The sequence below is a fragment of the Nothobranchius furzeri genome, chromosome 16 (assembly GCF_043380555.1).
Source record: "Nothobranchius furzeri strain GRZ-AD chromosome 16, NfurGRZ-RIMD1, whole genome shotgun sequence".
Classification (NCBI taxonomy): Eukaryota; Metazoa; Chordata; class Actinopteri; order Cyprinodontiformes; family Nothobranchiidae; genus Nothobranchius; species Nothobranchius furzeri.
This window is the reverse complement of record NC_091756.1, coordinates 23276234-23299890: the sequence shown is the minus strand read 5'-3', so window position 1 is coordinate 23299890 and position 23657 is coordinate 23276234. Positions and strand designations below refer to the sequence as shown.

The following is a 23657-nucleotide window of genomic DNA, read 5'->3' as shown; positions in this document are numbered from 1 at the left end:
GCGTAAGCTGCTGCTTGGCCCTTCCCACGAGACGCGAAGCAGCAGGGGAGCAGCTGTCACCGACCGAGCACGAAGTCACACGAGTGACTTCGTCAGTAAACACAACAACAAGCAGGAGAAAATTACAACATGGCTTGTGTTTTATGTTCTGTCCGTTTTATAATCGCCAATACGGACCTGAAAAACAAAGGAGACCGCTAGCTAGGTGATAACTTCTCACGGGGCCGCACAGTTAGTAACCTTTTTTAAAAGTAAAGCAACCGGAAGGCAGTACGTCCTTTATTCTGAAAATCTCGGTAGCTTCTCTCCATTTCCGCGTCCAATTTCCTGTCTTTCCTTCCCCAAAAATGTCGAACTTGACCCGTTTCAGAGGCGTCGCGCGTAGAAAATAGAACCGGCGCGTAAAGGCCGCGACATGCTGCTCCTGAGACGCGGCCGACTCGCGCTGCTGACGGCTGCTGACGGCTCCAGTGGAAAAAGTTCTGTTGACCACAGCGGTTCCTATCAGCAGCTATAACGTGCTGCTGACGGCTCCCGTGGAAAGCCGGGGTTAGAGCAGCTGGCAGTCCTGTTTTGGGAAGCAAAAATTAGCCAGAGGAGCGGGGGGCGCAAGATGGCAGGATTAGGAGTCGTACTCATTGTTATTTCCTGATATCTGGTAATCTCTCCTCTGATTGGCTAGCAGCTATTATGTGACCACCACTGACTCCATTTGCTTTGCAACCTTTATGTTTTATCTCCACAAATAACGCAAGCCTGAAGGAGTTTTGCCATGTGGTGGAGTTGCTCATGCTAACTGTTAGCTTTAACTAGCTGATGCTAAACAGCCCTCCCTGTGTTTACCCTCCTTTCCTGTTGATGGTGGTCAGAGGGACCGGCGGCGCCAGTGCTCTGCAACCTCGCCTCTGTCAGTGAGCCCCAGGGCCGCTGTGGTTACATTGTTGCTCATTGTTGTGTGACATAGATCTGTCAGGTTTTTCTAATCCATGCATTTCCCTGTCTATTTCCTATCGACGACTAATGCAGGACACAGGAGCAGAGTACTATTTTCACGTTTCACTAGGATGACCAGATGCAATTTCCCCACTGAGGGACTAATAAAGGTAAAATGGCCTGTATTTGATATAGCTATAGGTATTCTTATTCTTATTCTCATGTCCCGCTTTGTACGGGACAGTCCCGCATTTTCATTACTTTTTACGGGTCCTGCAAATTGAGACTCATGTCCTGCATTATTGACAGTTTCCCATTTCGAGTTTCAATCTTATAAAAGAAACTGTGGAGAAATTTGCGTGTTGCTGTCAATCAAACAGAGGCGGGACTTTAACGCAGATCCGGAGCGTGTGTGGAGAGCACCCGAACCACCAAAGCAAGCGTGAGTGAGCACGGAGGAGAAAATGTTGTAAACTCGTGAATTAAACGTGTTCAGAGATACTCGACAGAGTCTTTGTTGTTTCTGAGTCATTCTTTCATGTCTCGGTGCAGAGTCTGATATGAAGAGGTCAAAAGCAGGTTTTCAGTAATTAGACAGGTCCATGATAAACACAATGGAGGCTCTAACACAGACACAGTGCTGCGGTTTCAGATACCTGCATACACGCTGAGCCCTTTAACCCTCCCAGGGGCACCACCTCACTCCTGCCACGTGGACCTCAAGGGATAAACCATCAACGCTGCTCAATGGTGAACTTTCCTTGCGGGGTCACACCCATTAGGATAGTGGGGAGGGGTTAAAGCACAGTGAAGAAATAATGAGAATAAATGAAGCTTTGATCACTTATTCTCAGAAATTTTAGGCAAAAAGTAACTCTAAGAAACTTTTATTAGATTAGATCTGATTTTTTTTCCGATTAGAATCTGATGTTTATTCTCTCACCTAAAATCTAGAAGAGATTTGTTGTCATGATTAAAAAAAAACTTTTTGTTTTTGAATTAAGAAAAAAATAGCAAAGAAGTATGCATATTTTTTCAATGAGATGCTGATTTTAGTGGAAAATTAATTAAAAACAAACATAAATAGATCTAAAATTTTTTACTGGTACTTTTACTGTCATTCTGTTGTGGAAAACATTCATTGAAAATTCTGAAAAGCTGCTTAAACCTGCATGTTGTTATTCTTGTGGGCCTGTCTATATTATTAAAATGATCAGAGCCACTACAGAGTTAAGATGTGGTAACGTGAGAGGAACTGTGGAATAGTAAAGCTTTTGCTGTTTGCTTCTTCATGTTGAATTCAAATAAAATATAGACAAAAAATATATGATGAAAATAAGAATAATCATTTTATGTATGTGTAACAGTGGTGTTAGGGCTAAAAGGCAGAATACACCTTTTGTTTTTTTGTTATTTTCTCATTACATTGGAACTTCATGTTCTCACATCGAGTATCTCTGTCCCACATTTGGCAAGCTGGGATCAGGTCACTCTACGTTTATTTGTTGAACTGTTCCTACGCATAGATATATCATATAAATGTGGCATTCTCGGGAAATAGAGAGCTCTTTCTCCTTTAGCAATAAAATATTTATCTGAATCTGAGGCTTGTATGAACAAACCCTGCTTTTGGATCCTTACACTATTATCTCAAAGGTTTACCATTTCTTGTCTATCTGTGTTTAAAGCACATTTTTATGACCCAAAACAAAAATCCTGTTAAGCTGGCACTGGCCAACAGCGTTTTGACAGTAACTTCAGTGTAATGTGGCGTTTAGCTTGGTAACCTGTTATTAACACAGCAGTGCAGCGACGGGACACTAAATTACACCTCTAACTGATCATTAAATAAATGTTTCCTCTGCTTAGATGTTGAAAATAAGGAACAACATGTAGATAATTATTCCTGAACCCATCTGGACACTTGAGCCCGATGGCTGTTTGTGAGTTCCTTTACCCACAAATCTCAGCTACATCACACTTCCTGAAACTATCCAAACTACATTCCTACTTTCTTAAAATGTAAGGCCTATGCTTGTGGAGTAACAGTACTTTCATGACCAAAGATTTAGTGTTTTTATTCCATTGTCATTTACTGAAACATAATGGTGCCACATTATGTATTCTAATGACTAACACGGGTTTACAGTTTTGGTCTTAATTGGGGTTTTTAACGATTGATTTGAACCATTCTTGTTCCAGGGTGGAATACATATACAACATAAAACTTTAATCATTTAAAAAACCAAGATTAAGGTCCATAACTTTGAGTTTGTGGATTTTCTCTCTTCCACTCAAGAGTTAAACTTTTACGTTCAGGTTTAAATCTATACATAGACCCCAATTAGGTTTGGGTTAAATGATCAAGATGTGCCTTGTCAAATGTCATAATCATTTAAATTGGGCTGTTTATCAGCACACACTCAGCTTTTTAGAAACATGTCCAGATGAGTAGGGGTTGGTTCATGAAGTCTATGCCAAAAGCTTAATGTCAGTTTACTGTATCCAAGCAGCAACCAGCTATGATGTGTTTGGGGTCATTGTCCTGTTGGATCACTCGACTGGGTCCAAGTTTCAACCATGTAGTAACCTGCACTCAGTGATCCATGTATTGGTGATCTCTCGCTTGGATTTTGCGAATTCCCTTTTTAATGGATCCACATCTTCCTCGGTTGCACGCCTACAGCTGGTGCAGAATGCGGCGGCCCGCCTTTTGACAGACACCAGCTGGAGGGAGCACATTACTCCTGTTCTGATACAGCTGCACCGGCTCCCAGTGCGCTACCGCATCCAGTTTAAATTTTTTCTTCTAGTTTTTAAGTCACTCTATCTTTATGCGCTGTACATGACTCTGTACTTGACTCAGCTGGTTCAGCCCTACGTACCTGGTCGAATTCTTCGGTCAGCAGACCACCACCTGTCACAGGTCCCAAGTGTTTGGGTGAGGACATGAGGAGAATGAGCGTTCTCAATCTGTGCGCCTCGTCTCTGGAACCAACTCCCTCTAGCAGTGCAACACATTCTCACTCCCACTAGCGCGTCAAAAACAAACGCTTGGTCAGCCACTCTCCACGTCAGACCCCAGACGCCAAAAGTGCCCTTTTTCGTTACTTATGTGCGAAAAGGGGTTTTTCCCTTTTGTAACTGCAGATCCCAGTGCAGCGTAAAACTGACGTGATGAGATATCCGCTGATGCAGCACCGAACCAGCTCATTTAACCACACCTAAACCTTAACGTTTCACGATTTATAACCTTCCCCTCTCCCTCATCCTAACCTTAACCCTCTTGCTACCTAAAACGTTACTCTCACTGTGATCAAGCGTCTGTTTCCCATGCATTCTGACTGAATTTTCATGTTTTCTGCCCAAGGGGGACGTTAGAACATACCATCTGGCGAGGGGGAGGTTACAAATACCCTCTACTTTTAACCTCCACTGTGGTAGTTGAAACCTCCCCCCCGCGTTAGCTCGGTCCAAACTCGACCAATGACGAGGCAGCTCCCACCGTTCACTTCATAGAGCTGGCTTTTAGAGCGATCGACACATCACTAACGTGTTCGCTAGCAAGATGGTTAAGGTTAGGATAGGGGTGAGGGGAAGGTTAAATAAGAGGATAAGGTTAAAGAAGAGGATACGGTTCAGGTGAGGTACAATGAGCTTGTTTGGTGCCCTGGCTGCGGACATCCCATCACGTCAGTTTTACGCTGCATTGGGATCTGCAGTCAAATAAGGGAAAAAGCCCTTTTCGCGCTTAAGTAACGAAAAAGGGCACTTTTGGCATCAGGGGTCTGACGTGGAGGGTGGCTGACCAAGCGTTTGTTTTTGATGCGCTGGGAGTGAGAATGCGTTGAGCAGTGAGAATGGCCCCCTCTCTCTCTCTCTGATTTTAAATCTCGCCTGAAGGCCCATTTTTATTACTTGGCTCTTACTACAGCCTAGTTAGCCTTGTACTACGTCTCAGTTTTATGTTAATTGTTGATATTATAGTAGTTACTGTACTACTTTTATTACTTTCTTCCCGTGTGTTGATTTTTATGCTCGTTTATTGTGCAGCACTTTGGGTGGCCTCGGTCGTGTAGAAATGTGCTTTATAAATAAAATGGATGGAAATGGATGGATGGCTCTAGCAGATGATCTCAAATGGAGCTGAACAACCTCCTCCTTCAATAATCAATCCCCTTTGTGCAGCAGAACCACATCATGATGCTGACACCTCCATGCCTGACAGCTGGTTCAGTGTTCTTAGGTCTAAAATCCTCACCTGGACTCATTCAGACTTCATTCAATTGTGGTCAAATAGCTCAGTTTTTGTTCTTTTTTTTTTCTGAGCCCAAAATGTGGAGGTATCTCTTTTGGAGATAAGCATCTCTGACATGAGCTCAGTTCTAGTTTTTTGCTTCACCACCAAACCCTTCAAACATGTAAATATATATGATAAATAACACACTAGAGGCTTCTCCTACAGAATAAGTGAAGTGAAGAAAGTTCTCATTTATTTGTGCATCCATTGGTTAGAGATGTGGAACTCTAATCGATCGCTTGGGGAGTCTTAATAGTGGTGTGCAGCAGCATTATGTGTCAGGATATCCTATTCGTAGTACATCAATCAGACTTCACACCCTCCCTGCGGCTGTAATTCCTGCTAAGGAGGAGTCAGAAGGGGGCAGAGGACAAGGGTGATGCTCTGACTCTGGTTGTGTGGGTCATTCTGAGTCAGTGACAGTTTTGTAACTTGTATTGTGGTGTTTATGGATCCTGGTTTGTTGTAACTACTCATTGCTGCAGTTTTAACCATGCTAATCAGACATCAGTAGAGCACATATAGAAACACTGACAGTTGTGTAAACATGTGTTTGGTGCTGTTTAGACCTCTATAGATAAACTGCAACATCTACAAAAAGTAGAATGTCACCAGGAGGTTCAATCCTTTACTGAAGCTGTGAGTCTGTGTTGGCCCTCAGGTATGAAGAAAGATCTGATCAGGATTGTAATCAAAGTAATGACATTTGTTGATGATAATGATATCAGTTTCAAATGGTTTGCTCTCGGTCGGTTTTGAAACACACTCACTCATCTCACAATCCCCTTATTCCTCAGTAGGGTGATGAGGAGAAGGTGGTTTCTACCTCCTACAGTCACTGGGCAGGAGGCAGCTAGAGGACACTCCATGTCATCACAGAGACAGAGACAAAGGAGTCACATGCTCACGTACACCAAAGGTAAAATGGTAAATGGTCTGTATACGATATGCCGCCTTCTAGAGTCCTGGAACCCCCCAAGGCCCTTTACAACACAATCAGTCATTTACCCATTCACACACTGATGGTGATGAGCAACGATGTAGCCACAGCTGCCCTGGGGCGCACTGATTGAGGCGAGGCTATCGAGCACTGGTGACACCGGTCCCTCCGACCACCACCAGCAGGCAAGGTGGGTTAAGAGTCTTGCCCAAGGACACAACGACAGCGACAAACTGAGCGGGTGTCGAACCTGCAACCTTCCGATTACGGGGCGAGCACTTAACTCCTGTGCCACCGTCGCCCAAAGGACACCTTAGAGTCTCCAGTTAGTGTAACACGCAGGTTTTTGGTCTGTGAGTGGAAACCGACGTGCCTGGAAAAACCCCACACATGCTTGGGGAGAACACGCCAACTCCATGCAGAAAAGCTGCATTTGAAATGTGACTTTTCAGTCTTCTTGCTGCGAGGCAACAGTGTTACCTCATGCACATGCAGACCATTTTTGCAATGGAAATTAACACAAGCCACTGGGAAACCAAAATGTCTATGTCCGGAATAGAAGTTTTCAAAGTTTTCTTTTACTTTGTCTGGTTTCACAATAAAGACAATTTGAGCAATGGAACTCACCAGATGTGGAAGTTTGAATTATCATGCAAGAACCACTGGAGCAAAATACTGGAACAAATATTTTTCTAACTCAATTTAGGATGAAAACACCACGTTTAGTAAATCCTGGTCACTATGATGTTTAGAGGATGTGTACGTAGGTTTTACCTAATTTAATAGTGACATGTTGATATTTAAAATGCAAGCTTATCAGCTTCAGCAGGCTTTAAATATTTAACTTCTCCGACCGGATTTCAGACCGGTGATTGACTCTCACTGAAGAAGCTGAGAAAGAGTCCCAGACCCTAAATCCTGAGTGTCGGCTCCTTTCTTCTTCTTATGATTTATTAAAGACTTTGAATCTGCTCCAGAGAGGGGGGCAGCAGGGAGAGGGGAGACTGTGAGCATAAGGGAAAACAGGAGAAGGGGTAAGAAAGAGGCATTTAATTTGTCTGAAACCTAGAAGTTGGCAGCTAGAATGATAAAAATGAGGAAAAATAAAGGAACACACTTAGGTAAAAGTTTGTGCTAGAATGTAAATATGTCAGATTCTATTGATGGGAATCTGAGTTCAAAATAAAATCAAACTGGAGCACAGAATGCAAAAATATAGCAACAGTGCTTTAATTAGAATAGAGTTCTGAGGGCTGCTCCATGAAGCAAGCTTGGAAAAGCAAGGCTTATCGAGGCTTTGCTTGAATTAGCGCACCAGTTCACGTCAGGCTGAATCCTGATTTATACTTCTCCGTCTGCGTCGGGGCGGAGACACACAACGCCATCACGTAAAGGCTCTCTGACGGGCTCACAGAGGGTGATGGAGAATGCCCAAAATTTTAAACATTCGTCAAAAGTGATGGAGGGTTAGGGTCAGCGACAAACTGAGCGGAGCTCGAACCTGCAACCTTCCGATTACAGCGCGAGCACTTAAATCCCGAACCACCGTCGCCCCACTCAGCAATAATAGCTCCAAATGGCCTGTTGGAGAGCTTGATGGGATCAGTTTATATTTGGTTCTGACTCCAGCAGCATTTCTTTCAGCATCTGAGCCACAGTTGTGACTGAGCTAGACTCCAGACCCTCAGGAATTCCAAGAATCAAAAGATTGCATCTTCTCTTCCTACCTTCAAGATTCTTGCATTTAGTTTTAAGTTCCGAGATGTTCCTCTTCAGCTCCCCCACTCCATTCTCACGGACGTGACTTCATCAGACCAGAAGGACAGTCAACCTTTCACCTCCGTTGTACTTGACTGGCTCCACGTCTGAGCGAAGCTCAGCAGAGGTATTCCAGAGCTTGGCTCTTAGAGTGTGCAGCTCTCTTTTGATTAAGTTCAGATCTTCTGCTGTACCTCTCAGCTTAGTCTCAAACATCTTGAACAATTTCATTTTCAACGCCTTCACTGTATCATCTTTCAGCTTTAACAGATCCAACCTATCAGGGCTACAATCCGAAGCAGTAGATCCAAAGGAGTTGAGACTGCTGCTACTCATCTTGAGGATGTGTCTATTTCCTGGGCTGCAACACAAGTTTACCTGCTCTTTTTAGCATTAAGTCTGGTTTATGCTTCTCCGTCAGCTCCGTAAGGGACAGACACGCACGGATTGACGGATGCATTTTGCTCTCATACTTCTCCGTCTCCTGGAGAGTGTTGCAAAGCAATTGCCCGGCAGGACAACAGAGGGCGTAGCGCTGTTCTGTGGTATCCTGTCATGTATCGGTCCAAGAATGTGTGTTTATATTGTGTTTTTTGTGTATATAAGAGACTTTTAACACGGACATATTTGTCTCTCATTCTCCCACCGCTTCATGCGCTCCCCACCTCTAAACCCACGTTTCCTGTCATTTCCGTCCACAAATAAAACGTTTGCTTGGCATCTTTTCACTCCTCCAGTCACGGGAGAATTAAACGTTCATATTTTTAGAGTTTTTTTCGCGAGGTATTCTTCAAGCTGCTCCGTGTCTGCCGCTAGTTATCCTCGGCTCTCTTTGCAATGGCGGCGCTGTAAACAACAGCGGCGTCCTGACCAATCACAAGCTTGCGTAATCCGTCTCGTTTGACGGATGTTTAAAAAAGTGGGCTTGACTCCGTACGTACTTGCGTGCCTGCCGGAGCCCTACACATTTTGCTATTTTAGTTATTAGTCTTTGTCAGCTTATTTCTCACACGTTCTGAACGTGTGGTCCTTCAGTTGAAAAGAAAAGAAATATTGCTCCTACACGTTGGGGAAATGTACAAGAACTTAGGCTGAATAATATTTTTCAACCCCCCTCAAAAAGTGTAAGATTTAGACGAATCAGTGAGGTTGTAAGGAGTAGTGCTGCACTGGCCCTTCGACTTTTAGCCCTCAGGTTGTATGGATCATATTAATTATAGCAGCAACCTTATCTAAATATTGATCCCTAGCTTCTTTGTCAATTTTCTCTGGATCTGGGTGTTCATTCGGTATCATTTTCTTCCATTTAGAGCAAATACTTCATAAACACAAGGCTTTTACGCAGAGCTTTCCTCTCGTTTCCTTGAATTTGTTCACATCTGCTCAAGATGGATCTGGGGGGATTGAATGGCCCAACTAATGGTGAAAGACATGACTAACAAACAGCAGATATAGGCAGATAAAGGTAAGCTAAGGACAGTCTGGGTTAACATTTCCAAGCTCTCCAGCATTCTTGAGCTGCCTTGCATGCTCTTCTATTTTAGCTCTTTTCTGAGTGCCAGTGTGTCGAGTGTTTATGCACGAATAAGTGGGGGTGCTCCATTTAGATCAGATGAATAACAAGATGAATCCATTATGCTCATATATTGTGTCTTAGCATGGCTCCCATTAAACTCCTTACATTCTTTTGCAGGCTTGAACTTCTGTTGATCTTTCTGTGTAATGGAGTGCACATGTCTTACATCAAGGTGTGTTTTGGCTGATTTCAAACGTTTATTGTTTTTTTCCTGGAGTTGAATTCTCCTCACGTGAACTCTATTAGATCGGGCCTTCCGCATTCTCCAGTCTGTCTTCTTCCTTTCCACGGATCAACCTCATTAACACTGGCAATGACGCTTACAAAAACAGAGCACAGTTTCCTGCCACCTCCATCATTTGCATGATACAGTCCACCCGTCCTAGGCTGTATCTGTCCTCTGGATCGGGGTGGATTGATCGGTTTTACAAAGCACATTGAACATCATGTGGCTCACATCAAGAGAAGCAAGTGTTTTTGCATTGACTATTTTTCAGCAGGCATTTATCATCATCCTTTAAGTTTGTTTGTGTGACTAGTTCTGCTGGAGAATCACCCCAATGCTTGGACCAAAACGCTCTGGGGATTTGTGGCTCGGCCATTGTTTTCCCTTTGATGATTTTAGAAGTATACTATAAATTATTGTTAGGGGCTACTGGCTATTACTAGACAATACAGGTCCTTCTAAAAAATTAGCATATTGTGATAAAGTTCATTATTGTCTGTAATGTACTGATAAACATTAGACTTTCATATCTATTCGATTCATTACGCACAACTGAAGTAGTTCAAGCCTTTTATTGTTTCAAATATTGATGATTTTGGCATACAGCTCATGAAAACCCAAAATTCCTATCTAAAAAAAGCATATTTCATCCGACCAATAAAAGAAAAGTGTTTTAATACAAAAAAAGTCAACCTTCAAATAATTATGTTCAGTTATGCACTCAATACTTGGTCGGGAATCCTTTTGCAGAAATGACTGCTTCAGCGCATTGAGGCATGGAGGCAACCAGCCTGTGGCACTGCTGAGGTGTTATCGAGGCCCAGGATGCTTCGATAGCGGCCTTAAGCTCATCCAGAGTGTTGGGTCTTGCGTCTCTCAACTTTCTCTTCACAATATCCCACAGATTCTCTACGGGGTTCAGGCCAGCAGAGTTGGCAGACCAGTTGAGCACAGTAATAACATGGTCAGTAAACCATTTACCAGTGGTTTTGGCACTGTGAGCAGGTGCCAGGTCGTGCTGAAAAATGAAATCTTCATCTCCATAAAGCTTTTCAGCAGATGGAAGCATGAAGTGCTCCAAAATCTCCTGATAGCTAGCTGCATTGACCCTGCCCTTGATAAAACACAGTGGACCAACACCAGCAGCTGACATGGCACCCCAGACCATCACTGACTGTGGGTATTTGACATTGGACTTCGGGCATTTTGGCATTTCCCTCTGTCCAGTCTTCCTCCAGACTCTGGCCCCTTGATTTCCGAATAACATGCAAAATTTGCTTTCATCCGAAAAAAAGTACCTTGAACCACTGAGCAACAGTCCAGTGCTGCTTCTCTGTAGCCCAGGTCAGGTGCTTCTGCCGCTGTTTCTGGTTCAAAAGTGGCTTGACCTGGGGAATGCGGCACCTGTAGCCCATTTCCTGCACACGCCTGTACATGGTGGCTCTGGATGTTTCTACTCCAGACTGAGTCCACTGCTTCCGCAGGTCCCCCAAGGTCTGGAATCGGTCCTTCTCCACAATCTTCCTCAGGGTCCGGTCACCTCTTCTCGTTGTGCAGCGTTTTCTGCCACACTTTCTCCTTCCCACAGACTTCCCACTGAGGTGCCTTGATACAGCACTCTGGGAACATCCTATTCCTTCAGAAATTTCTTTCTGTGTCTTACCCTCTTCCTTGAGGGTGTCAATGATGGCCTTCCGGACAGCAGACAGGTCGGCAGTCTTACCCATGATTGCGGTTTTGAGTAATGAACCAGGCTGGGAGTTTTTAAAAGCCTCAGGAATCTTTTGCAGGTGTTTAGAGTTAATTAGTTGATTCAGATGAGTAGGTTAGTTGCTCATTTAGAAGAAGAAGAAGAAGAATCATTTCTAATGCGCTTCTCAAGATAAAAATCACGAGGCAATATAAAAAAATTAGAAAATGATTCAAAATATGTTTAAAATGAGCAAAATATGCAATTGTGATTAAAAAATGTTAATAAAGAGAGAGAGAGTGAACAGGAAAGAGGGAAATCAGTGGATCCTGAGGAAGGTGGAATAGGTGTGGAGAACAGAATAAGGAGAGGCTGGTGAAGAAGGTCATACAAAAGCCAGCTTGAACAAGTGAGTCTTCAGCTGCTTTTTAAAGGAGTCCACTGAGTCCACTGATCTCAGGCTCAGGGGGAGAGCGGTCCAGAGTCTGGGGGCCACAGCAGCAAATGATCTGTCACCTTTGGTATTTAGCCTGGTACTGCACAACCAGTAGGCTTTGGTCACTGGACCTCAGGGACCTGCTGGGGATGTAGGGACTAAGAAGATCACCAATGTAAGATGGTGCTTGTCCATGTAGGGCCCTATAGACCAGAACCAGGATCTTGAAATGAACCCTGAAGTTGACTGGCAGCCAGTGAAGCTGGAGGAGAAGTGGGGTGATGTGGGTGTGTTTGGAGGACTTGGTCAGAAGCCGAGCACAGGCATTCTGAACCACCTGTAGATGGTTCAGGGAGGTTCTGCTCAGACACGTGAAAAGAGAGTTACAGTAGTTTAAGTGTGAGGAGACGAAGGTGTGGATAACTGTCTAAACAAATTGTCTAAGCAGGTGTGTAACCACTGCAGCTTAGACATGTCATGGGGTTTAAAGGAGATGTACAGTTGGATGTCATCTGCATAAAGATGGTAGGAGATTCCTTTGAAGGAGCTCAGGATGTGCTGAAGAGGAGGCAGAAAGAGGAGGAAGAGCACAGGCCCCAGCACAGAACCTTGTGGGACACCATGGGTAAGGGAGGTGGTGGAGGACCTAAACTTGCAGACGGCCACAGAAAAGGAACCCTCAGAAAGATAGAGAACCTTTTCATGATATGCTAACTTTTTGAGATAGGAATTTTGGGTTTTCATGAGCTGTATGCCAAAATCCTCAATATTAGAAACAATAAAAAGCTTGAACTACTTCAGTTGTGTGTAATTAATCTAATATATATGAAAGTCTAATGTTTCTCAGTACATTACAGACAATAATGAACTTTATCACAATATGCAAATTTTTTGAGAAGGATCTGTATTTTCATGGTGAGTTTAATGTCTGTTATTTAACTGGATCACTCAGCAATTGGGCATCAATCACATCATTCAGTTGCTAGTACGTCCACATAAGCTCATTTTTATTCAAATGGCCAAAATAACAACATAGGCATGACTGATGTAATTCAGAATCTAAAAGTAACAAACTGGTGGTTTTCCAGGTCAAATATTTCAAATAAACTTCTCTATAATAAACAAATGTGGCATTTTGGTGTTCATCTTCTTTTTGTTATATTATTATTATTATTATTATTATTATTATTATTATTGTTATTGTTATATTATTATTTATTATTATTATTATTATTTTTACAATAGTAACAATTAATTAATATCTGTAGATTTTCAAATTAAAGTGACAGTCCGTTACCTAGAAAAAGACTCAAAGCACACGTGATAAATGGAGACCAAACGGCTGCAATGTTAAAAATCAGGCTGAAAAACAGTGACATGCAACAAAATTCAAACAGAAGTTAGCCAAGAGTCTCAGAGAGATTGTTGAATTCTGGCCATTGGCGTCAAGCCCTTAAATAAATCGAATAACCAAAACTGAAAGCAGCGTTAACTCCCAAATCCAACCCATAATCTAAAGCCAGGATTCCTTAATCCATTAAAGAATGCCATCTCAAATTCATTTCTGCCTTTTCTAAGCTAAGATCACAGATATTTCCATTTGCTTGTACCAGATCAAATCAGCTTGTTTTGGGTGGCTGGCCAAAACCTTTTAAACATAACAGAGGGGAGCTCTGAGAAAATCTGCTGCTCTTCTGCATCAAAGGGGGTCTGTTGAGGTGGTCAGGGCATCCGATTAGCATACCTACTAGCTGTCATCTTCTAAAGGTTTTCCAGGCACATCCCACTGGGAGGAGACCCCCAGGGAAAACCCAGGACCAACTGGAAGAATTAAATACACTCTCTGGCCTTGAAACACATGGATATTCCTCAGACAGAGCTCAAGCAGATCACTGGAGAGACAAACCATTTCTGGGTTTCCCTCCTGGTCCCCATTACCTACATGCGCTGATGTATAAACTAGAGAAAATCTAGAGACATTAGAGGTAAAACCCAAAGCTACAAAAATATATGTGCAATCGGTCTGAGAACGTGCCGTGATTGGCCTCAGTCACCACCACACCATTTTGTTGCTCAATATCTATATTATTGTCTCCTTAATTCTTGTTATTGGCTGAGTTAATAGGTTATGGCTGTCATTTTGTATTTACATCTAAAGGTTACTTTATGACAGTTACATGAAAGTTCTGATGTGTTAATTCAAATCTGTCAAATGTTCTTCATTTATTTAGCAAACAAACCAATTGATCTCAGAAGATTTTGGCGTTTTAAACAGAAATTCCATCAGCCAGTTATGGGCTCGACACACGGGAGGCAACATCGCCTCTCCTCCATTCATTTTCAATGAGACATGCGCGACAAAGCGATAATCGTGGGTCTCTCTCCTACTAAGCGAAATGCGAAAAACGTGCGTGTGAAATTTTGCACTCGTGCACGTGCCGTGCACGGATGACCTAGCGACGCGATCCCAGAAAGTTGAAACATTTTCAACTTTTCATCGCTGTCGCTCGGACGAGGACCAATCAACGGAGGTTTCATTCACTGACCAATGAGCGGACAGGATGCTCCGCACATCTCCGAGCAAACATGAAGGAGAAGTTGATTATTATGTTTTATATAGTAAAATCAGAAGTAAGATTTCACATAACTCTAGCAGCACCTTGTGAAACATCATATCTACCACTTTATTAACTCTGAACCGCTTAAATAACCTTAATTCCCTCCAACCTGACACAGCCAAGCAAAACAACGGAAGTTTCGATTTCGCCATGGAACGGAACGCGTAGACGGTTTTGCCGCTGGCCACTGCCGCGGATCGCCTCCCGTGTGACAGGTAATAAAAGCGACGGCGACAAATTTCGCTGATCGCGGTCGTTTGTCTCCTCCCGTGTGTCGAGCCCATTAGCCCTCGAGGTATGTTTGATTATTAGCTGAGATACTACTACAACAAATCCCGGTTAAACAGAGTTCTAGCCATTTTTGCCAATGCCAACTGTGGTACCTGTCTTGAACTGGGTTGATGTAAGAGGGTCTAGGTGTACATCCATTACTCTCCTTCAGAGAAATTCCATCCGGTGGTCTATGAGAAATCTCACTAGCAGATACACCTCACAGAATAAACACCTCAGCAACCATTTTCTCTTGCACCCCATGCAGTTTGGGTTTTGGCAATATCATTCTACAGAGATGGCAAACTGTGTTTTTGTAGAGACTGTGAAATCCTTGCTTGATAAAACCACCTGTGTTGGTTCAGTCTTTTTGTATTTAAAGAAGGCATTCGATACAGTGAACCATCAAACGCTTCAGACCAAACTGACTCATTACAATTTCTCAGAAAATGCATTAGCCTGGTTTAAATCTTACTTGTCTAACAGAACTGTCTGTAGGGGACACAATGTCATCATACCTTCACTGTCCAGCAGGGGTCCCACAGTGCTCTATCTTAGGACAAGTGTTGTTTTCTTTGTATGTAAATGACCTGCCGAATGTCTGTAAAAATGTACACTTCTAAATGTATGCGGATGATGCGGTTATTTTTACACCTGCTAAAAGTACACAGGAAGCATCATCTATTCTCACATTAGCCCTGGAGAACATACAGCTTTGGCTCCATCAGTCATGCTTGTTACTGAATTAAATAAAACAGTTGCAATGATATTCACAAAAAGATCCATAAATCTGGAGCAGTCCAACGTGTTCTTGGGGGAGGTAGAGCTGGACCTGGTGCAAGAGCTCAAGTACCTTGGAATCACCCTGGATCCTTTAAAAAACATATAAAACATACAGTGAACACAATTAAATTCAATATAAATAACTTTAAACAAACTAGATCTTCAGTGACTACAATTTCAGCTACAATGTTCTTGCATTTTTCTTATATAGACTACTGCATCACAACCTGGTCATTCACTGGGGACACTCTTTTAAAACCAATAGAAATATTATTCAAAAAGTCTATAAAAATCTTGGATCAAAAGCCTTTGTCATTTCACCATTGTAATATTCTGGCAAAGTACAACATGCTTAATTTTAAAAATTTTCTTAAGTTCAAAAATAGTTGTTTAATCTACAGAGCACTTAATGAACTAGCTCCACTTCCACTTTCCGCATACATAAATTAAGACCAGACAAAGGTGATGGTACTAGAGCCTCCACTAGAGGAGACCTTCAGATCCCCTACAGGAAAATGACTTATAGCACCTTTAAAAAGCACCTCAAACTACATCTTAAAGGTTCCCAGACATGTTTGCATCTTAGTTATTCTTCTTTTTTGTTTGTCTATTTTAATGGATTGTTTCTATCTGACTGTTTTTAAATTGTATAGTGTTACTTGTTTTGCTTAGTTATCTTGTTGACGGACTACAGATGCAAATTAGCAACTATGCTATAATCCGGCCCATTTACGATCGATACAATGTATTTGATTGTTTATTAATGTGCATTGTCCTGAATAAAGAATTGACATCATTCCTTAAATCATACATGCACACACGTGAAATGGCGTACCATGGTTCTTCTACTCCTTCAAATTCTTGAAAGAGAACCCTGCTGAAAACAATCCAGCATATGTTGTGTTTTGGATGCTGGTATGCGGGTTCAGCATCCAATCAAAAGTACGGGATGCAGGACTTTCATACTGGACCTGGATCCCATCCACCAGCTAAACCAGCACCACAATACAACATACGCTGGTTAATGCTGTTTTTCCAGCAGGGAAGAAAATAAAAGAAACATTTTTAATGTTGGCATACAGTAAGGGGCTCGCCACAATGACACATAATGACTACATTAACTGACTAATGTCTTGTTTGGTTAGGGTTAGGGTTTTTAAACCTTTTTATGATGTTTACACAGCATGAGTGAGACCTAAAACAACAGCGTGACTCCCATTTGACATTTTGTGATGAAGAAATGACACGACTGCTGGCGTGCTGTTCCAAATGCTCTGTGCTTCTGCTGGTGGACCATTGTTCACCATTTGCAATCTCTGTGACCTGAAGCCATCTGTGGCCTGTGTGTATTGTGTGTGTTTGTGACTAAAAGGTGTTGTTTTGTTTTAGTAGCGGTTTGGAGTAACAAGCTAGATAGTCCCATCCACTAACACCTTAAACGGAACACACCCTATTCCAGGTCTGTTAGGGTAGTTTCTTGCACCGTGGGTGACACACAGATGCACTCACACACATGCACTGTCCAACATGTGTTGTGAATTTGTCAGACAGACAGACTTGGAATCAGCATGAGGAGGGAATTCCTTCATCTGCACGCTTCTCTCTCGCTACACATGTGCTCAGCAGCTGCTCGGCACACGCACTCACACACAAGCCGGTGTGAGGTCGGCACGATGGTAAACACTGGTTGAGAAATAAGGAAAAGGTTTTCTCAAGGATCCTACTGTGTCTCCACTCTCGCAGTGTCCTTCTGACCTCCCATCATGGCTTGAAAGAGACGGGGAAAAAGTTCTGAAGGGAGGCTGGGTAGGCGGTCCGATCTGATGCCGACAACTTACTCAAACATTCTTGACATCCCAAAGGAATCCACATATGCTAGTTGCTCCTTTGAAGGTTGATTGTGAGAGGATGCATGTGAACATGTTTATATCTTGCACAAATATTGCATGCATGCATAAATAGTCTCAAGCAGAGTCTGTTTTTTGTCAAACATTCACTGGAATTAAAGCTCACTGACTGCCAGGCCACATGCAAAGCCACTATCTGAATATGCAGAGATGTAAATGCTGTTTTGAATATTTGAAAAATAATTACTGCTTTCTCGGTGTGAGCCAGGAAACTTGTCAAAATGATCAGCAGGTAATTGGTTGGAATGCTTCACATTCTCTTATGTTTTTATTCCCAAGCGTTGTCCTCGTAGCTACTGGCATTACAAATGTTTTTATTGTTCCTCTCCATGTTTTCCAGGATGTTGGAGTACTCGCTCAACCTCCAGAACGTTAGCTTTTCTGCAGTGAGGACGGTTCGCGTGCTGAGACCACTGAGAGCCATCAACCGGGTACCGAGTGAGTGCAGTTCTTTGCATCTGACTTTGTGGCTGGAATGTTTCGTCCTCTAAAACCACACATTCTCTGATTTCCTCTGGAGACTTGCTGGGTGTGAAACAAAAGCTGAACTGCTACAGGTGCAACATGGTCTATTGATTTTTTTTCTTTAGATGGCATTAGTCCAGGCTTTGAGAGGTGCCCAGGGTAACTGGGTTGGTTCTGTGACTGTTAGTTTACAGCGCTACATGTTAGCAAAAAGACCTAAAAGCTAATCAGTAGCCTAAAGTTCAGTCATACCTAATGCTTGGTTCATGCTTGACGCATTTACTTTCCGCTTGGTGATGCGGCTCGTGGTTGGAACGCGCTTCACAACTTGCAGCGTTTATGGTTCATGCGGCTTGTCTCTGCGGTGAGTCAATATTCTCCCAAACTGTAGGGGGCAGCATGGAGCTCTAGGGCATGCATCCAACACTACACCATAGTAGAAGTAAAATTACTGTTGTTTACAACATGGCATTTCAGCATTTTTAACAGCGTCCTCGTCTTTTCCGACAGTGCGAGCTATTTCTCTCCAAGAATTATTAACATGTTGATCATGGTGATCTCTGAGAGCTGAATCATACAAATGTCTGTATTTACGAACCTCTGCCATACTAGTTCTTGCCAGTCCGCCATGTTTTTCCGCGTCCGACCGTCCGCGTGGTTAGAAAATTTCCTAGGTGCGCGGTGCAGAAAGTTTGGACCATGCAGAGGCGCGGTGGAGGGGTGTGGTTGTTAAAATGACGCAACTTTGCTGCGCGGAGCCATGCGAACCTCGCTGACGCGTCAAGCATAAACCAAGCTTTAAGGTGATGATGTGTTTTTTTTTTCATGGCAGTAGGTGGCAGTATGTACCTAAATCATTGCAAGCAAACTGTATTTTTGTGTTTGAATAAGACCTTACCAACGGATGGCAATTAGGGTCAAAAACCCCTGGAAGCACAACCTCCAACAAAATTACAAGCACATCCCTCCCTTTCATCACTGGCAACAGGTGAAGAGGTAAATGTGTAAAACAACAAGATTTATGAAAGAAGGTTTTGTAACCATTTGTTACAGATCAGTAACTGTATTTAGTCCTCACAGGCTCCTGTAGAAGGGAAAATGGCATCTAAGTTAGACTTAGACCTGCTCCCATATATTTTAGACCCAATATTTATGGTTATGTTATGAAGCCGCCAATACTTTTCAACAACTGGGCATCTTTTAATTCTTTTTCAACAAGATTTCAATGGACATTTCCAGAGATTACTGGTAAAAACTACACATCACTTTAATGAGAAAAGCCAAAACTTTAAAAGCAGGTAGTAAACAGGAGAGTAGAGATCTGTACATGCCAGTTACGTAAGGAAAGATTAGTTGACTGCCAACTGGAGGGTGGCCAGTTCGATTCCAGAGTCCCCAATAATGCATGACCCACAGGACTCAATTTCTGAGAGATCATTTATCTCAGTGGGAACCTCGTGGTTGAAACAAAGCTCAATAAATCTTAGAATACAGTATTCAACACTGCTTTGTCCTAACTGACCCAACTTTTCTAACCTGGTTCGGGAGGAGGACCACGTCAGGAGAAACCTTGCTTTATACCTGCAGACTTAACAATCCCATGTAGGATTTAGTTCAGCTAGTCTGTTCAAAGCTATTGTCCCCCAGACTGACATCACTGAGAGTGATCTAAAACAGACTAGCTGTCCCTAACCTTCACACCTTAACAAAAAGACACTTCCTGCATTTGTTACTGATATAATATAGATGGCTGGATGGGTAATTGATTAGAGAACTTCCCATTTTAAATGAATTATGTTGGCCCAAAGTTGCGACATCTGAAAATGACAAAAACATCTAATTAGTTTTCTGTATTTTAAATTTTTTTTGTTTTGCTAAAAATATTTTTTGTTACCATGCTTGGCTACGTTTGTGGATATTAATAATCTTAATCTCATTAATTTCCACCATCACACAGAATTTACAGCCACTTTGGAATGCTGGCCAGGCAACGCTCCCAACCCCAGGAGGTCGTTTGTAGAGAATCACATAGAACATCATTTAAAGGTTTCAAACACTGCCTTACTTATTGTGATTCAGCACATTAGCAGTATAATTCCACCTAATCTTTTATGGGATCTCCTCCTTCTTATAACAGCATTTGCTGTAACTGGCGATCACGCAGGTGGATTAAATGTCTCACTAGCGGAGGAATGTAGGCCAGCTCTTGTGTCTCCAGTCAGTGACTGATGTATGCTCACTTTTGCAACTCACCAACATTTTTTATTGGACTACGGTTTCATAGATGATGACATATGTGGATTTGGACACACACATTTCTCATCTTCTTCTATTGTTACTCAAACACTGAGGTCAAGTCTCAAGCTTTGGGTAGTGACCAAAAGAGTAAGATTGCGGAAACAAGTGGCCAAAATGAGTTTTCTCTATTATCATTTAGAGATAGGGTGAGAAGCTCGGTCATCTGGGAGGGGCTCAGAGTAGATCCACATTGAGAAGAGCAAGTTGGGGTGGCTCGGTCATCTGGTTAAGATAACTCCTGGTGAGGTTTTCCAAGCGTGTCCAACTAGGAGAAGACCTAAAGGAAGATCCAGGACACGCTGGAGGGACTAGGTCTTACAGAGGGCCAGGGAACACCTTGGGATCCCCTCGTAGGATCTGGCCCAAACGGCTGGGGACAGGAAGTCTGGGCCTCTCTGCCCCGCGACCCAACCCTGAGTAAGCAGGAGAAAACAGATGGATAGACATCAAAAAGGCTTTCTCAGAATAAATTATAAATATGGGTGGATCAGTGTAGTAAAGGAAATTTCTCATTTATTTGTTCTATTTATGTTGTCAGACTAGGACAACATAAATCAAACACAGTCTAAATGGCTCATCATCACGGAATTAGATAAATTAGTCAGCTACTATTAAGCTCGGACTTGCACTGTCTAGAAATGACCCAAGAAATGGAGAGAAAGAGCTGGGAGCCTCCATAGATAAAGGTCAAAAAGTCAACGAATGCTCCACCAAGACCTGGGTCTCTTGGGCTAACTTCTCAGTGGAATCTACCTCCTCAAGCCAGCTCAGGTGACTCCATCGGATGATTAGGGACAGTGACTCAATCTTTGACCCTTCTTTAATGAACTATCTCATTCTTTAGAGCGGATTCATTTGTTGTTACTGTGGAGAGCTTGAGACTGAGCATTGCCTGAGATGCAGCACTGCCCTTGTTATTGATTCTTTCTACCACTCTTGAACAAACACTAAAGTCTGAGTTCTGTCTGAGCAGAACCTCCCTGAACCGTCTACAGGTGGTTCAGAATGCCTGTGCTCGGCTTCTGACCAAGTCCTCCAAACACACCCACATCACCCCGCTTCTCCTCCAGCTTCACTGGCTGCCAGTCAACTTCAGGGTTCATTTCAAGATCCTGGTTCTGGTCTATAGGGCCTTACATGGACAAGCACCATCTTACATTGGTGATCTTCTTAGTCCCTACACCCCCAGCAGGTCCCTGAGGTCCAGTGATCAAAGCCTACTGGTTGTGCAGCACCAGGCTAAAGGTCAAAGGTGACAGATCATTTGCTGCTGAGGACCCCAGACTCTGGACCTCTCTCCCCCTGAGCCTGAGATCAGTGGACTCAGTGGTCTCCTTTAAAAAGCAGCTGAAGACTCACTTGTTCAAGCTGGCTTTTGTATGACCTTCTTCAACCCCTCTCTCTTTATTCTGCTCTCCCCACCTATTCCACCTTCCTCAGGATCCACTGATTTCCCTCTTTCCTGTTCACTCTATCTCTTTCTTTACATTTTTTCTTTTAAATCACAATTGCCTATTTTTGCTCATTTTAAATATATTTTTAAACATTTTCTAAATGCTTTTTTATATTTTAAATTTTTTTTTTGTTTTTGTGAAGTGCCTCGTGATTTTTATCTTGAGAGGCGCTGTAGAAATTATATCTTCTTCTTCTTCTTCTTCTTCTTCTTCTTCTAAGATGTTTGTACTACTCTGCATGTAGCAGAGACCCCCCTAACATGTAGGGAGCTTCCCACCTTTTGAAGAAACTCACAACTTTGACCTTTGACTTGGAGCACAGCTACTGGCGAGTAAATGTGGCTCCATGTGGTTTATTTATTACAGCACACGCTACACCTTTAAGCATCTCGTGTCTCATTTAAAAATCTTGTTGACATTTGACCCGGACTTTTGTGGCAGGCATGTGTTAAATGAAGCCGTTAACCAATCAAAGGCTTGATTGCTCAGTACCCAGATCATCAATCTGTCCTTTATTGAGACACCGACTCTCTAGCAGTAACTAATGGCTGCTGAACAGCTTTTGTGACAGCTGTGTGATGGGGTAAGCTATGTGCAGGGTGTACCATCAGTCACGTTATCTACCTGAACCTCAGTTTATACACCCTTAATGCTGTCACCCACTGGCCTTGTTACTAACGGACCCACACAGCTCTTAAGCTCATATGAGGACAGAAGGCTGTAAATGAAAGTTAAACACACACATATCCTCACACTTGTAATATGAACACATCATTCCTGGGCTGGTGTCCATGTCCTGGACTCGGGCGATGATTGATGCACTAACATGGCAGTCCTGTCAGTGGAAGTGACTGATACATTACGCAGGACTCCTCCACCAGCTGCCAACAAAAAGCAAAAATCGCACACAGTGCCACCAACACGTCACTGCACAGCCTGCCATCAGATTGGCCATTACCCTTACGTCCAGTGCGGGCCTTTTGGGACCTTGAACCAGCTCCTGTCACTGCTACATCAAGGCCAACATGACAGCTCGTGACATGCCTCTGTGTGGCTCTTATATACAAAGGGAGCATCTGGGTGAAAGTGAAGATCCTCCACTGTGCAAAGAGTTAACCAGACACACTGCCCATGGGTTGGAACAGAAAAGTTCTAGGTCTACATTTGCGGCGATTGAAATATGCAGGATTTATTTTCTTTCTTTTCAAAGCAAAGCAAGTATCCACTAGTTAATAAATAACTGCTTACTTTAACATGTAAAACACATTGTCAGCAAAGCTAATTGTGTTAACTTATTCTGCTTGGAGACTCGAGTAAATGTAAGGAGCTGCTTTAATTGCTTTTAGTTTTCCTCTGCAGGGCATTAAATTCAACACTCCCAACTTCAGGAATGGGAAATTAGTTTTCGGTGCTTTATGTTTACACATACTGTTCTCCTCCTCAGGGTTAGGTTTTACATTTCATTTACAGGCAGGACGCTAGGAAACGGAACACAAGCTCGTATTAATTGTTGCTCACCTTTCAAAATTCTTGCTGGTTGGCCTCATTAGCAAACTGAAACTGCTTTTCATAATTTATGTACGTCTTTTTTCTGTAAATATGGGATGCTGTGTGTACTTTAATGAGGGACAAAAACATTTATGAGCTATAAGCTGAACTTTAGATGTGAGAGGCCACGTGCCACTGCTGCGGCATGATGCCTGACTTGTAGCTTCATTCTAGCCTCAAGTGCGTCCAAGCTGCCACACCGCTGCACTTGGCTTGTTGTCCTTCTTATGTGTATGAATAAAATAACCTGCTTTGTAAAGTTTCTTCATAAAGTTGCAGTGTACGAATAAACATTATTTTATTTGACTGATGATTTCCGTAATTACTACTACTAATAATAATAATAATGATAATAATAATGATAATGCATCAAACTTATATAGCGCTTGTTTAGGACACTCAAAGACACTTCCATGCACTCTCACATTCACACACTGCCAGTGATGGTAAGCTAC

General features: G+C 42.7%; 1 protein-coding gene across 15 annotated transcripts in view; it reads left to right on the top strand.

Annotated features, from left to right (window-relative positions):
- The window catches only part of cacna1g (calcium channel, voltage-dependent, T type, alpha 1G subunit), a 452092-nt gene that overhangs the window by 173975 nt on the left and 254460 nt on the right, over positions 1-23657 (top strand). For all 15 annotated transcript variants that reach the window (XM_054748980.2, XM_054748983.2, XM_054748979.2 and 12 more), the window contains exon 5: positions 17778-17875. In XM_054748980.2, the coding sequence (XP_054604955.2) occupies positions 17778-17875 (98 nt within the window). The remainder of the gene's footprint in view (positions 1-17777; positions 17876-23657) is intronic.